The following is a 17,378-nucleotide window of genomic DNA, read 5'->3' on the forward strand; positions in this document are numbered from 1 at the left end:
CATGCGTGTATCCATGTGTGTGTGAGGCTAAGGATGTGTGTTTGTGTGCATGAAAGAGCGACAGGGTGAGCGAGCCTGGCAGTATGATGTATTTTGCTTGGTCTGGATCAGTGTCATATTTCGCCCTGCAGGAGTGTCTCGCAAGGCAAGTCATGCACCAAAGTCTGACAGTCATTGGCTCTGATGGACAAGCCAGCAAATAAAATTTTCAGTACAAATCTATCTTCAGTCACACACAGTCCTGACGCACTCACCTCCACCTCCACCACTGCTGCTCACAATCAGTTACACATTACAGTAAATTTATAAAACTTAGTTTCTTTTTGTCTCCTTTGGTTTCTCACTTCTACTCTCTTTCTAAAACACACATGCGCATGCTCACATGTTACTGCAATGAAGGAGATGCAGAGGATGACACCCCTCCAGCCCCCCCCACCCCACCCCCACTCCCACCCCTACCTCCAACCCTCACTGTGTATGTGTATGCGTGAAGTTTTGCCGTGTGTAGGGCAGGGCTTTCATTTCCCTATGCTGATACAGTACTGCACTGTACCCAGTGTGCCAGAAAAAGCAGAGAGATAATGACATCCTATACCGGAGGCTCTAATTAGACTGCACCGGAGCGCTCCAGAGAGAGGAGAGCAGAAGGGGACAGAGGAGGAGGAAAAGTGGGAAAGGAGGGGATAAGGGAACAATGTGCTTAATAATGCATTTTATCGAAGATCTAAATGTATAGGGATTAGGTTAAGGGGTGAGAAGGCAGATGGCAGAGAGAGAAGGCATGAAAGGTAAGGGAAGAGTAGACTGACAGAAAGATACAAATAAGCAATAATGACCATGTGTTGTTGCCAGAAGTGACAGTACTGCAGCACTTTTAATGCCATAATGTGACTGCTTTACACCACCATGTGTCATTTTAATCTCAGGTTTTCCTATAAATGGGCTTCTCAGAAACAACCTCCAAAACCGCATTAATTTATTTTTTACTGGTATCCAAAGTAAGATAAAAAAGCAACATGCAATTGGCAAGTCTGAGCAACACAATCACATTTTAATCACACAAAATATATTTTTTGATATTCACAAAATAACAGCTCTAGTCAACTGCAATCTGTTTTTTTTCCTAGTAAGATTTTCCTCTTGATATTTCTGTTTGGACAGCTATCCAAATTCAGCTGACAGCTGTTATTTGTTGCAGAATACTTTCAGTTGCCTCATTTTGACTCATAACAGCTATTGCATTTTCTACAGACATCATTTGTGTCCTGTCTGTTTTACATGGCGTGGATTTTTCCATCACACCTGCCTGCACTGTCTGTCACTTTCCGCATCTTTTCATGGAGGTAATGGCCAAAATATGGACATTCATTCTGACTGTAATGAACAGCACGAACACTGTTACAGGCACCTTTTAGCAACAGTGAGAACATATTCTTCCCCAGTCAGTGATGGATTCTGCGTCATTATTGGGCGCTGCAGAATCAATGAAGAGGCAGCCAATTTCCCTGCTGGAGCCAATCTCTCGCCTTACAAATTGGTGATTGTATCTATCTGATCCATTGCCGTCTTTTGGCTTTGTGATGCCATCTGCACTCAGATTTTTCTTCATCCATGGTCAGTTCTTTCAGCAACAGGAGACATGGAAAAACATCACAAGCTTTTATTTATGTATCTGTAGGTTGGTGCATGTCTTTCTGCATGAGGAATTTAGCTGTTAAATAATGAGGTATTCTTGATCGTCTTTCCAGTCTACACAAAGAGTAATTGGCATGTGTCAGACACTGGTTTAATGCATGCAAAAGGTGAGCAAAGGTATCACAGAGAAGAAGAATTTCAGTTATTACTTTTCCACAGTTAAACTCAGCAGGATGCATATGAAATGGCAAAAGGGAAACAATTGCAGCCTTTGATACCATTAAGACCATCTCATGTGATAAAAATGATACACTTTTTTTCCAAGACTCTCATCTTTTACAGTATAAATAGCTGTATGTGGCAGCATGGTGCAAAGGCCAAATAATCTTGTTTTGTTGTTGTTGTTTTGTTTTGTTTTTAAGTTTACCTTGCAACAATCAGCTTTTAGATTTACACAGGCAGCCATTTCCAGAAGTCCCATATCACTTTGTGCTGCACTGGTGTTGCATTTTTTATAGTTACACAAGAAAAGTGTTTTTTCTTATGACCAATATAAGCAATAATAATAATCCATTATTGTCATCTGCTTTAACGGTATAATGTGTAATAATTGGCCAGAGTTTTAGTTTAAAACATTCCCAAATGAACTAAAATTATCAACAGAATGTGAAGACCTATATGTATTGTGTTGCAGAGATATCTATTGAAGTTAGCATGCTAACCAGCTAGCCTCGGCCCGTACTGTCTTGTAATATCAATTTGTACCTGAGGGGCAATAGTGAGTCCCTGTAGCGTCTAGTCTGCCCTCAGTCCAACATGAGAGGAAGAACTAGTGGCACTGCCTAGTAATGGCTGAGCCAGACTGAATGCTGCTGAAATTTTCGCTGTATGACTTTTAATATGTCACTTTGTTAAGTTTTAAGATTTTTAAGGTGAGAAAGTAACCATGCAGACTCCCAATATGTAGTCGGTTTATCCTTTGGAAAGTTGCACCAACGTTGGAGCATCCGGCTGCTGCTGCAGATGGGGAGACATCAGCTGTTCATGTTAGCTGATCTGACGAATTGCACTGAGTTGCACCATCTATGTGAAAGCTGGCATGAGCCATTTTGCATTGTAGCACATAATCTGGATCAATATTAAAATATCATATCAATAAATTAGGTCTCTACAGGATTACTGTGTTGTAAAATGGCATGCAATGAATGAAAAAGTGATGCAGAAAAACTGCTGTCTTACCATTAGTGAGTTCTGTGACATTTTATGATTTACACCTACCCTAGAGGCATGTGTGTAACCATTTAGTTGTGACTTAGAGTTATGTTGAAACTTATCTCTGTACGTCTTTCTGATCTGTGCAGTTCGTTTGTGATTTACCACTGTCTCTAATTTCTCCATAGCATTATGATATCTTGACAACACCATAGCACAGATTCACTGTAAACAGTAAGCTTTATGCTATATTCAGTGAGTGATAATGATGGTGGGGTGGCGTGCGTGTGTGTGTGTGTGTGTGTGTGTGTGTATGTGTGTGTGTTTGGGGGGGTGGTATGCTGCCCCCCCTCTATTTGTTTGAATCGGGTGGCCAATTCTTACACATTATACATTTAAAGACAATTACTATTCTCCTGCCAGAATATTTCATGCAATTTTGAGGCAGATGCTGTAGACATATCTCTTTAGAAACTGTATCAGGGTCTGCAACAACTAAAACTTGTCACTGATGTTAATAGCAGCTTTTGCAACTCATAAAAATTTGCCTGATATCTTTGATTTATTGTGGGCTGTTTCAAGTGCAGCCCTTATTGATAATAGGAATTTAATGTGTTACATCATTTTTTGTTCTATGTAATGTATCATATTTACATAATATAATATTTACAGGAATGACAAAGTCAGTATAAAGTCAGTTAGTCAGCTACCTCCTTCACCTGATGCAAAACAAAAATCCAGCCACCACCTGTTATGTACCAACACCACCAGCCAACCATAGCAAAGTTATGATGGTCGAGCTCTTTAATGATTATAGGTTCATTGATCAGCCATTAGCACCAGATGAAGTCCATTCATAAAACTGAATGTAGGCCTACATTTTATCAACAACATTTTGCAATTTTCATTAGTCTCCCCTGATTAAATTAATTTCATTTGTTTCAGACTGCTGAATTAATTGCATTTTTGTGCTGTGGATAGAAAACATCATGTGTAATTTGGCTGACGATGGAGTGGCTGGGCCAAGTGTCCCTAATTAACATGCTTGTTGGTACTTTTTCCAATTATGTGCCTCTTGAACTCAAATGGAGACAAATTTGGCCGAGAGCACCTGACTGTAACCTCAACCTTGATTATAACCTTAACAATTACACATCAAATCAGACGCATTTGACAGCCTGCCACATGGAATGGAGCCATTTTTATACAGCATCTGTCCATAATGACTACTCTGTTCTTAACGTGTTCTTAGCACAATTAATTGGTGACCCTCAGCACCAAGTTTGTTTTTGTTAAGTTCTATCAATTTAGTGTGACACTATGTGTCTTTTAAGGGGATGTTATTGCTTTCAGGTCTCTCAAGTGGCTACACAGCAAAGGAGCTTGAATTTGACACTAGTCCCTCTCAGGTCATTGACATAACTGCTCTGCCACTGAGCAAGTTCATCCACCCTGCTGAGAAGCTAAATTTTTAGACACTTTAGACACAATCTCTATTTAAGACAGTTTATGGTCTCCTCAAGAGATTGTTCATAAATTCAATCATGTCTTTTCTGAAATAGGAGACAACTTGGCTTCTAAGATTCCACCTAGTAAAAATGATCCCCTAAAGTTCATTAATTCTCCTGTACTAGAAGATTTTCAATTTTCTTTGGATACGGAAGCTGAGATTCAGAAGGTCCTATATAATCTAAATGATTAATTTCCTGGTTTCGACAATATCCCTGGTAATCTATTGAAATTAGTTCAGGATCCAATACTAAAGCCTTTAACTCACATTCTCAAGCTTTCCTTACAAAACAATGTTGTCCCTGCTGAACTGAAAATAGCAAAAATCATTCCGGTATACAAAGATGATGACCCAGCTATTTTTTATCATTACCAACCAATTTCAGTTCTACCTTTAATAGCAAAAGTCTTGGAAAAACTTGTTCATGAAAGATTGTTGAATCATCTGGATAGGCATAATATTTCATATACGCAGCAATATGAGTTTAGAAAGAACCACTTTACTTCTATGGCTGTCTTGTATCTTGTTAATGAAATCTGTAGAGTTTGAGATAGAAAGGAAAGCACCATTGGAATCTTCTTAGACTTATCTAAAGCTTTCGATACAGTAAGTCATCCCATTATTCTTCATAAACTTTCCCATCTTGGAGTAAAAAAAAATCTGCATTGCTTGTTTTCTGTCTTTAAGTTACCTTAAAGACAGAAAACAGTTTGTCTCTTAAAATGATATTAGTTCTTGTTTTATATCACTTGTGGTGTACCTCAAGGATCAGTCCTCGGGCCATTATTATTTTTGATTTATATTAATGATTTATGTATCTAACAAACTGGCTAAGATACTATTTGCTGATGACGCAACAGTTTTTATTCACATAAAGACCCTTACAAAGTATTAAATAAACCACTCATTAAGATAGGTGATTGGTTTAACTATAACAAATTATCTCTCAATATTAAGCAAACATGTTTCGTTATCTGTGATATTTGGCCAGGGAATGATGACCAGCTCTTATATATGCTACACATATATACACATACATACTATACATGTGCAGTCTACACATTTTGGTGTACAGTTTGATGAGCCTCATCTTGGAAAAAACAAATTAGCACAGTTACTACTAAAAGTGTTGGAATTCTGGGAAAAATCCAACCTATGATAAATACTGAGGTTGCCACTTTTTTATCTTCCTCTATGGTTTATCCATGTATACATAACTATAACTCAGTCTGGGCGTGTGCTCATCCCACCAAACTTTATTTTTATTTATTTATTTTTCATCTTCAGAAACAAGCATTAAGAATCATTAACTGTGTACATCTGAATCTCATCTCAACCTTTGTTTCTCAAGTCAGGCATCCTCAGTGTTTATCAAGATAATCTTTGTAAACTGCCCACCAGTAATTAGTCATTTTTATTTTATTTTAATTACTTTGTGTACTTGTATATATGGATGTCTGCTACTGTGTGCAATCTTATCTTTGGATTTATTTTTCTCTCTTCCCATCCTTTTACTGTTTGTTCTCCTTTTCTAATTGAGTAAGGTTCAAGCCCATCTGAGGGTTTTTTGCACTGTCCATCACATTTTTCTGTTGTTTCTGTTTATATCAATTTGTATCTTTTGCATATGTGTAAACAAATAAAAAATAAATAAAAATAAAGCTTTCAATCACATAAAAAAGCACTGTACTGGAAATCGATGCAATATTGAGGAGACCACAAGAGTAGTCTCCAGTAACGTCTGCTAAGAAAATTTCTTAAGAACCTCTTTTCATCTTCCAGCCCTGCCTTCAGGGATTAAGACATTAATATCAATACAAGTTAAAACACTCTTTGACGAATTGATTTTTAGCAAGGGAATATACACCACATAGACACCACATGTGCATATATTCATCTTTGTATCGTAAAGCCAGCAGTGACACTGAGCAGTATTTCATTCCACTATCGTAGCCTGGCAGACAAAAAATGTCCTTTTTCTTGTGACAAAGCCAATATAACCAGCAAAGTTAGAGAATATGACACATTTTTATTAGATGGAAGATCATTGACACCAATGTGCAACCTCAAGGGAATTGGCTAGCTTGTTTTTCCCCTCCGATCCATTTCACTTGTCATGTTGTTGAAGCCAAGTTGACATTGTGAAGTCCATTATCCCGCTTCATCTGCAGCTTTCGTCTTTGGGCATTTAAAGTTTCACATTTCCCTGTCACAGTTCGGGAACGGTCCTCTCATTAACCACAATGATGGCGAGTGCTGTGCACAGTGGACCAGAACCATAGCTGTGATTGGGCGATCTCAACCTGATGAATGAGTGACAGACAATGATGTGAGGCCAAGCAGGAAGTGTTAGGTTCACCTAGCTGTTGTGAAGAGTCAAGGTGGATATTTCAATCAACAAGGGATTGTTTGGATATTATAATAACCCATATACTGTCAGAGTTTGAGTTTGTCATAGATTAAGTTGTTTGATGATTAGTAAGACATTAGCTACATCATTGTTATATACTACTGTAGGCATGTTGGCATTTTGGTTTTGAATGAAATAAATGATCTTTGTTTGAAATGAACTGTAAGTGCATGAGTGCATTTTCTTCCAAAGCTTGTCGCAAAATGTCCAAGGTCTTCTTAAAGTTAAACAAGGTTGTAGGTTTTGTATAAGACTTTATCTAACAGATATGAATAATGAGTCTAAAGCTAATAGACTCTGTATGTCTCCTCATTTGATATGCGTATGTAATGACTTTACACAAGCTGCAGTCTGTCAGTCTTATTTCATTACAGGGCTGCTGTGTCTGGCACTGGGATAATGAGTAAGATGCACAGGCCATAATAGGAAGGAGCTGAAATCTTTTCTTCTCACCTCTCTCTGCTCTATTTTGTTCACCTCTTTCCTCTGTCATGTCCACACCTTTAAATTTCCTCACTTGACTGATTCTTCTAATTCTCTTTGTGTTTTCCCTCCTCCTGCATCCTTGCATTTTACAGATCTACCTGCGTTTTCTCGACTATGAGATGGCCAATTCCAATGAATGCAAGCGCAACTTTGTGGCAGTGTATGACGGTGGCAGGTGTGGATACTCAACATTTTTTAAACTCTCTCTAATTTAATAAATCATACAGAAGCTCAAAGTTGCATAGTTGCATATTAATTTTTTATGTCCTTTATATTGTGACAGAGACTTAATCATCTCTTCACCTTGAGATCTCAACTTACAATGTATGCTTTTTATTGTGAACAAGAATTAAATATTTCATTAAGTTAATTCAAGAAGTAAAGGATTTTAACAGTATAGGGTTCTTTTGCCCTGGTCTGTTCATGTCAGCTTGCCTCAGATGACCTGCTGAGTAACAGACTGAGAGCTAAAGACCATGATTGATTAACATATTAGATTTTACATTACAGGAATCAATTTCTGACACAAGGAGAAATATTGTATCTCTCTATTCCAGACAAATTCAAAAGTGTCAGTAAAAGGAAAAGTTTAACATTTTCTGAAATATGCTTGCTATCTTGCCAAGAGTTAGACCACTCGTATGTCTGCACAGTAAATATTCAGCTACAGCCAGCAGATTAGCTTAGCTTAACACAAAGACTGGAAATACTGCACCTGTCCAAAAATCAAGGCAGATGTTGTTACCTTTGAACAGAGCCAGGTTCTTTTTCCCCTTGTTTCCAGCCTTTATGCTCAGCTAAGCTAACCGGTTGCTGGGCTGTAGCTTCATACTGTAACAGACATATTAATAGAATCAAAAGAATAGCCAGACGACAACTTTATAAGCAACTTCACTTGTAAAACAATAACTTATTTTTATCTCAAGATAATGAAATATTCAAATCATGATCAACATGATATGTTAAGATAAGGATGTAATTGAATTATCAACTATGATATGCCTAAAAACAAATATGATCTCTTCAACATTATGACTTATCTTGAGATAACCACAATATTCAGCTGTGATCACAAGATAACAGGCTGCTGTGGGCTTGTGTTCAGAGATTATTGAGATGCATAGCACATTTCCTCTTCATAACATAATGTGGATTCTTATCTCATCCTGTCTCATCTCAGCTCGGTGGAAGATCTGAAGAGCAAGTTCTGCTCCACGGTGGCCAATGACATCATGCTGGTCTCCACACTGGGCGTCATACGTATGTGGGCAGACGAGGCCAGCCGGAAAAGTCGCTTCCGCATCCTTTTCACGACCTACCAAGAACGTAAGGCACTACTCAAAATGCAGATGCCTACATTCACACTCAAACACATATTCTGTCTGAGAAGCATACTGTAAAGATTTTTATTGCAACATGACCCACCTACTGAGGGAAACTGATTAGCTTTATTAATCAGACCACTACTCCATGACAGCGACATTGACACCAAAATAAAAGAGGGTTTGTCTTTAGTGTTAGCCATTAAAGGAAGATGGAGGCACAGTGACCACGTTTATGGCGAGTTATATCGGGTGCTGCTCGTAAGAAAGGTGCTGTCAGAGGTTTCCATTTAGTTTTATGACCATTTAAATAGCAGCAAGCAGGAAACCAAGGAATATGATTTCCATTATAGAGAATATTGCCTGTAGGTGATTGTGAAGATGACAGTATTGTCAGATTTGAGCTCAACTGCAGCGTCACCACAGGTGGAGCATCTATACTGGCCAATGCCTTATTGTAAAAGGGAAGAGAGAGAGAAAGGAATATGAGAATGATCTATAGTGTGTTTGCATCTACCCATTTTCTTTGAGCCAAACACCTGGGAGAGATTAAAATGCACACAGAAATACACAGAGTACGCACACACATAGTCTTCATCTTCCATTCACTGGCTTCCTATTGATGGAGCTTGTAGTTTGACAGGGGTTGCAGAGGGCATTCTTTATACTAGTGAGGTGGATGAAAAAGCTTGTGTGTATACAGTATGTCATTGTCAGTCAGTGCCTTTTAATGCCATAGATACAAGGACATAGTACACACACACACACACACACACACACACACACACACACACAATGAACATTGCATCTGCATTTGAAGAAAAATATCTCAAAACAAACAGGGTATGATTAAAAAAAAGAACAATAAAAGGTTAGCAAAACAACTAATTATAACATGATCTACATATAAGAATAATATGACATTTCATTAACTAATATTTTAAGATGTATTTGTGGCTCTGCTGGAATTATAAAGAGGTGTTTTGTTCTTTATTATTAGAAAACACGATAACACTACTACTATAAGTCACCCTATTTAGCGTTTATAAGTAGTATATATTTTATAACATTTATGGTTTATAACATACTATAATGTAGTTGCAAGTATACATATAGAAGTGTTTATTAATGTGTCTGTCAACAGCTATAATTCCTAATGTAGTTAACTCTATAACTCCTCCAGTTGTAATAATATAATATATAATAAAAACTTTTAAATGTCCTTATATATGGTTATACATAGATTTTAGTGTGTCATAAATCATTTCTTAAATGTTTACATACTGCTTATAAATGCTAAATAGCAGGGCTTAAAGTAAAGTGTTACCAAAATCACAATGCTCTATTAATGCCACAGTGTGTCATATTGGGATTATAGTTATTTAGAAGAGGAAATAATGCATCTTGGATGAAGGGATGTACCTAGAATAGGTATTTAAAAGTGTGCTGAATTTGTTTTGCCTTCATGCTGCATGGTTGATTGGATTTAATGAATGTCACAAACTATAGTCGCACACATAAGGAATCATCAAACCCTGAAGGACAATCCGTTGATGTTCCTAATATACCTAAAACATGTTTACATGCACACTGGTTGTATTTGTATATTTTAGCTACAAAAATCTTATACAGAGTAGGTGACAGCAGTAGCAGCGGAGTTGTTTGTGTTGTGAAGTCTGCGTCCCTTTTGTAAGGCCTTTTCACCAAGCAAAGCCAGGATGTGCTGTTGCCGGGGCAACGCTTCTGCCTAAGTCACTCAGGCGATCCCCAGCCAGACCTCAGCCTTTAGAGCAGCATCCACCACTGCTCAGCAGCACTGCACCAACCCTATCAACAGTGAATGTTCAGGTGTACCAGAGCACTGAGAAGCAGAGGCAGCAGTAATTCAGTCTAGTGTGCAGTGTTGACTCACTTCTCTTGCAGATCAACTTGTTTCAACAATTTTCAAAAAGTAAAACACAATGCTATTCTTTGGCACTGGGAGCATGATGCATCTTATTTCAATATGCATCGTCATTTGTTTAAAGAAAAAACAGGAAACTGCAGTCGATATGCAGCAAGTGAAATTACATTTCCCCCTTTTTTTTAAGGAAAACATTTTAAGAATCAAAACTATATTAAATGACTCGTTTCCATGATGTGATGAGATGTAACTCAAGGCATATGTTTATGTCAGTGTCTTTCTTATGAGTACAAAACACTGAAAAATGTTAGGTGATTTTGTTGATTTCATAATATAAAACAAACAAACAAAGAGTGGAAACAAATAATTTGACAATATTTTGCAACATTAATGCTCCCCAATAAACTGAAAGCCAATTAAAGCAATTTAATCACTTTTAAGGAAAAATCCACCCTAAACATTCATGTGCTACCCTAAGACTACCTAGATCTGATAAAGTGTACCAATTTTAGGCATCCGTTGCCAGTATTAACGAGAAGAAAGTCTGTCCATCTTGTTTCTCTTGACTTATTCCAGGTATGTTTATACTGAACAGACTTCGGGTGAGAAGAATAAGCCCTCTTTCACACCAGTGTTCATTTCATTAACAAAAACTATGACTAAATATGTTGGTGAATCACCATTTTTGCCATGACTAAGACGAGACAATGACAAGATGATGACGAGACGATGATGAGACGGCAGCAACGTCGTTAAACACTAACTGTGACTATATCAACATGCAATGTTGTTGACGAAAAAAGACGAGACTAAAATATAGTTTAAAAAATAAAAACTTCACCAAAATCTCTTTTTAATTTCTTTGACAAAAAAGAGGAGACAAATATTATAGACTGTTTTTTAATTCTAAATTACAATCCAAATATCCTGTTCACTGGATGGCATGTGCAGCAGTTCCATTTTCTGTGCTGTGCATGTCATATCAGTACTACACCAGGACAATGCGCACAGTGAGGAGTACAACTATTTTACAGAAAGCAAGGTTAATGTTAATAATAAGAATGGAAGCAATGTGGCCATGAAATAGCTGGTAAGAATACCACAAACCCGAAGAGCCACATTAAGGCCACAAAGAAATTGAAGTTGGTTAATGGTATGCTATGCAGGCATTTTCCTAAAAAAAAAAAAAAAAAGTAAATTAAATAAGTAAATGTAGAGGCATTAATTCCTCTCAATCATCACTTATGACTTATGACATATGTTCAGGATGTTTCTGGGCGTCGACCTTTGGGCAGTGGGTGTGTAGCCCCCAGCCAAGAACAATGCACAGGGTGTGATCTTGGGACTGGTAGCGTAGCGACCAGGTAACATCACTGTCTCCATCTCTCTCCTCTGCTCCGCTCTGCTCTCTGTCTCTGTGTCATGGATATATAAAGAGCCGTAGGTCTGTGTGTCTGCTTGTCTGAGGGCGGGGCTAAGCTACACACACGCAGAGCAGAGAGGCCACAGCGGACAGGATGAAGCTCTGCGTTCACACGAAATCTTATCTTATGTTTTGTAACTATGGCAAGCAGCACGGAATGAGAGACAGGAAGCAGCTCTCAGTAATGTCAACCCTTTACTGACATACAACAAAAGGGGACAGGATCTCAAAACAGCAGCAAAATACAGCTGTGGTTAAGAAATGTAACAGCCACCTCACTCATGGTTAAAACATGATGGGAAATGAGAGCCATCGCTAAGTACTGTATCAAGATGGTTTATGTTGGTAATTGTCATTTTTGTGCTGGTTTATAGTTTCAACCTTGAGCGAGGTGGCTGTTACATTTTTTGACCACAGCTGTATTTGCAACTGTGTTTGAGATCCTGTCTCCTGTGTTGTGTGTCAATAAAGGTTGACATTGCTGAGAACTACCTCCTGTCTCTCATTCTGCACTATATATAACCAACATGCTACATAACAAGTAACAAGTTACTTTTTAATGGTAGCAATGTTGTAACATAGTACGTTATTTTTAAAAGTAATGTTACCCAACTCTGCTTATAGGGAAGTTTTTACAATAAGTGCTCCCTAGCCACAGTAGCTCCTGAGCCTTTATATGTTTGTTCATATCTGCCAGTTCCCAGTGGGAACAGCAGTTTTTAGAGAACCATTCGCAGTTGCTGACTCCCAGCGAGATGCTCCAGTGGGGAGTGCAATGTTCCCAAACGCAAACATCCACCGTTATCATCTGTGCAGTGTTCACACCTGCTGATACTACTGATCCCGCTCTGTTTTCAGGCTTAGGGACACACACACACAGACACACACAGTCCTCTGCAAAACTACAGTGTAAGATTACAAATGTTTGAAGTATAAGAAAGTGAAGCCTATCTTTACCCAAAAAGCAATTATGTCTTAGGTGATAAATGTGCTTGTGTGACACCTCAGCTGTCAGCATTGTTACGCCTCATCAACAGATTCCTGTCTCGGGGGTTGCAGATGGAGATTTGCTCCGGCTTCACTACACACATCACTTCTTGTTTCTTGCAAATCTTCTTTACTGTATGCATGAAAGCATTTGAGAACAACACAGTATGCTAATGTCTGAAGACATATGGATCTTTGATATATCTTAGATCAGATTATATCATCTCTGCACACTTGTTATCTCGGTTGCTTTGGGATTAAGAAGAGTACTGTGCAGATATTAGATTGCAGCAAAGTATGGATGGAGGAATGGAGGGATGGATGATAGGCTCTTGCAGTATGCATTTTGTAGAAATTCCACTGACTGGGATTTACTAGCATGATCATAAAAGTAATAAATGCAATATACTTAATTTGTTGACAAAGTCCAATGATTTTGCTGTGTGTCTTTACACTATACACCATATCATCCAAAGCAACACTTACGTATGTTAACGGTTCATAATACTTCTAGACGGTGATAGCAGGAAAATAAAAATATAGTATTAAAAAGTATTAAAAAATTAACTTAACAGATTAAAATGTAACACAGGAATCAGTAATGGAAGTAACATCCCAAATTAGAGCATACAAGACTTTTGAAAAAACATAATTATTGCAAGATGAAGACAACCTATTGGATAAAATAGGGATAAAGACTCAACATCATCATCTCTGAGAATAGCCTAACTATGCAATTATAGTGCCAAAACACAAATCTTTGATGGTTGTTTGATTTTTCAGAATCTATGATAATGATGTGTTGCTTCTAGTGCCTCACTGCAGAAGTCTCTTATCCTCTTGGAGCCCCCTCTGCAGAGACACCCAGACTGTTTTCATCAGGCACTCATTTAGGAGTTAATTTATGCCTCCAGCAGTGACTAGGAACGTTTATGTGTGGTCAAAAGGGCACTTTATTACAGAATGTCTTGAAATTAATTTCGCAAGGGATTAGTGTGGATCGCGCTCTGGTCTCGCCCTATGGTGTGTACATGAGAGAGGAGGATTCAGCAGCAAAATGAGAGGGGGTGGGCTCCCTCTGGTGGTTATTAGCAAAAAAGAAGTGTTACAGTTTTGGCATATGCAGTACAGTATGAAAGAAAAGGAGAAACAGAAGAGCACCAGAACACACACAGAGAGCCAATATGACTCAGGAAATGCTGGCAAAGGCCCAGACAGGGTGGGATACAGAAAGATAGAGCTAAGTCACTCTAATTTGGTGTGTTATTATTCACTTGGGATGAGTGCTAGGATGAAAACAGCCATACATCACAGTTGTAACACTGTCAAATAGTCCCCAGCTCTGCCATACCACTGGCAAGCTGCTTTAGTACCCACTGCCAGTGCTTTGTGTGTGTGCCTGTGGGTGTGTGTAAGAGGGGGGAGAGTCAGAGATAAAGAGAGAGAATGGGAGACAGAGGGGAAGGACGTCGTCTCCGCTACCTAACAGAGCCATCCATTATATTCACATGTCAGTGGCAAAATAAGTAACTTTTGGAACATTCAGAGTTGAAAGTGGTTTCAAAAGACTTTTACCTTCAGCAACTTTCCTACAAGGCCATGTGAAAAATGGATAGTATGTATAATAACAGTATAATAATATTTTATACTGTTGTGATATTGTGTGTAGCTGTATATATATATATCTTTTGTAAATATCTGTATATATTTTAGGAGGAAGTATGTCCAGAGTTATTGGTATAAGGTTACAAAAAGTATGTCATATGTGATTCTTATTAAAGGGAAAGAAACTAACTAAAGGAGTGTATAGTTCTATGCAATGTATTGATTTGAATTAGTCCATTCTTTGTGTAATTTTAAAAGGTTTGTGCTTGATCCAATAGGTTATTCCAATATGCATCAACAGTGCAATGTTCAATAAGAAGTTTTTCATGATTGAGGCAGGAATTGTTGAGGGTAGATTATGGAGGATGATAAGCCTCTTGGAGTAGTATATAGATTGTTGAATACAGATTCCCTTTGAAACTTTTATTTTTCCAGGACATCAACACCAAGAACAACATTACTTTCAAACAACCATAGCTGTAGCAGACCACTGTTTACCCAGTGTGGATAAAATATATATGAAGTCCCCTGTCTCATATTGCAATAAAGAATTTGTGTATATGAGTCTTTTTTTTCCTTTTTCTTTCTTTTTTTTTTTTAACAAATGACACTTAATACTGGGGAAAATTACGTCTTTTTTTTCTTAAATTAATTAAAATAACACCCAAACGAAGAAAAACATTTAAAAATGTACCACTGAATAATACAAAAAAAATTTGCCCATTGTTAATCTAATTACTGACCCCTGCTATAAACAATACGTTACATAAGACAAACTCTTTTGGCTTGTGGTTCACTTGCTATAACACTGTTCTGCTGTGACAGTGGGAAGCAATGAATTGGCCAATCAGCTGGCTTATGCATTAGTATGATTGGGTGTTGAGAGCAAGGGCACCTTGGCTTTAAATTATGTAGTTATAAGACATGGAGCCCATAACATTATCACACTGATTTTATGAGCATGTCTTGCAGATGGGTGGCTCTGCCCTCGCACTGTAGTCATAGAAAGATGAAGACATGGGATGGCAGTGTTATGTCTCAGTGGGGCCACGCTGGGAGGGCAGGTGTCGTGATGCATCATGTGTTTGAGGACATGCTCGTGTTTATTGCTCGGTTTAGATGTGTGTTGACAAGAGCTGTGCACCATGGATGATTGTGAAATGTCATGGCAGTCTCTCCAGACACCACACACACACACACACACACACACACACACACACATACAACACACGCGCATTCCAAGAAATTCATTCATATCCACAAGTTGTCTCTGCAAATGTTTGAAGAGGAGGGTGAGGATGAAAATTCATGAAGAACAGATGGGTTCAGGGGAAACAGGTCTGATTTGAGTAATGCCCATCCAAATTTATTTCCTCAAAGACTGGCACACTGGAGCTTCCCTTCCTTCAAATACTGATTTGTGCTGTTGCATATATATGTGTCCCACAGATTTGCTGTAGTTAATGATGGGAAATCCACTGCAGAAAAGTAGTTTAGATTTTTACTCAACTGTGAGCAAGTAAAGGAGAATGTTACAGTTGAGTGAAGTCAGTACACATACAGTAGACTTGTGTGACAACTATTGTGTTAAATCTTTTTCAGCTCCATGTGATGCAGATGCCTTCTTCTGTCACAGTAACATGTGCATAAACAACACACTGGTGTGCAATGGCGTGCAGAACTGTGTCTACCCCTGGGACGAGAACCAATGTAAAGGTGAGATGTTACATTTACAGATGTTACATGTCCCCCCTGATGCAACATTTGTAGGTTTACAAAAGCAAGTTTTAGCACCATGGAGAGAGATATGAAGAGAGACTACATTTGTGTTTGAATGTTTCAGCACCATGGAGAGAAACAGAGAAAGCAGCTGAGTTTGAATTTAAAACAAAACAAAACCTCACTGGGATGGGTTATGGATACAAAAATCAATTAAATTGCAATACAAGGAGTACTCACACACTAGAATCAAAGCTCCCTTTAATTTAATTAGTAACATTTCAACCAACCATGATCATTGTGATCATTTTTGTACAATTTTTAGTTTCTTTTTTTAAATTCTAGAGTAACTTAATACCCCCTGAAAATCTTGATATTACTGTCCTCCAGTGGTTTACCTTCTCACCTTGCTGCAGTGATATACAGATGTACTCCAGGACCCTGTGACATCACTGTCAGGTGTGGTTATAGATATAACAACACACTTCTGACTACATTTAACCACACCCATCAGTTAGCCTGGATGTGGTTTGAGGTAAAACAGGATTGAAACTTTCACAATCTGAATTCACCCTCTAACTGATCCTGGTCTTGGTCCAGGTTGATGTCCAAGAGTTGGTCTCTCATGCTCTTTGTTTTCGTTTCCCTTTTTTTGGCCCTCAAGTAAGCAAGACCCTGAAGATACTGCCAATTTCTTAATTTGTTCTGTACTTCGATCATTCACTCCACTTGATCTATGCATTGATCCCGAGTGTCTTGATACTGGCAGCTTCATAATTTATCTACTTCTCTGACTGAGATTTCCTTATTGCAGCATATTCGTATATGATGCCATTCCAATAATTAACTGAGATGTCTGAAGACCAGGGGGATAAGCCAGTTTTTTTATTGTATTATATTGCCAATTAATTTGTCTGCTGTTATTTGACCTTTCATCACTGTATTCCAATGTACATAAGATGAGATCTATACTTCAGCTGCCCTGAACTCTCGTCAATAAATACAATGTGTATTTGATGACCATTACGCCATTGTGCTTGTCTTTCAGTAAATGTGTCCTAGTTTGTTTTTCCTTCTTCCAGATCAGATTGAAATGTTGTACAGAGAAGATTCCTGTGTAGTATGTATGTGTTCAGCCAATGACAAATTGCATCAATTAAATCCCG

General features: G+C 38.1%; 1 protein-coding gene across 3 annotated transcripts in view; it reads left to right on the forward strand.

Moving 5' to 3' along the window:
• neto1l (neuropilin (NRP) and tolloid (TLL)-like 1, like) overlaps positions 1–17,378 on the forward strand; it is an 84,579-nt gene that overhangs the window by 54,619 nt on the left and 12,582 nt on the right. For all 3 annotated transcript variants that reach the window (XM_067578438.1, XM_067578437.1, XM_067578436.1), the window contains exons 7-9: positions 7,346–7,428; positions 8,434–8,579; positions 16,096–16,209. In XM_067578438.1, coding sequence (XP_067434539.1) covers positions 7,346–7,428; positions 8,434–8,579; positions 16,096–16,209 — 343 coding nt within the window. The remainder of the gene's footprint in view (positions 1–7,345; positions 7,429–8,433; positions 8,580–16,095; positions 16,210–17,378) is intronic.

The sequence above is a fragment of the Thunnus thynnus genome, chromosome 21 (assembly GCF_963924715.1).
Source record: "Thunnus thynnus chromosome 21, fThuThy2.1, whole genome shotgun sequence".
NCBI classification, from domain to species: Eukaryota; Metazoa; Chordata; class Actinopteri; order Scombriformes; family Scombridae; genus Thunnus; species Thunnus thynnus.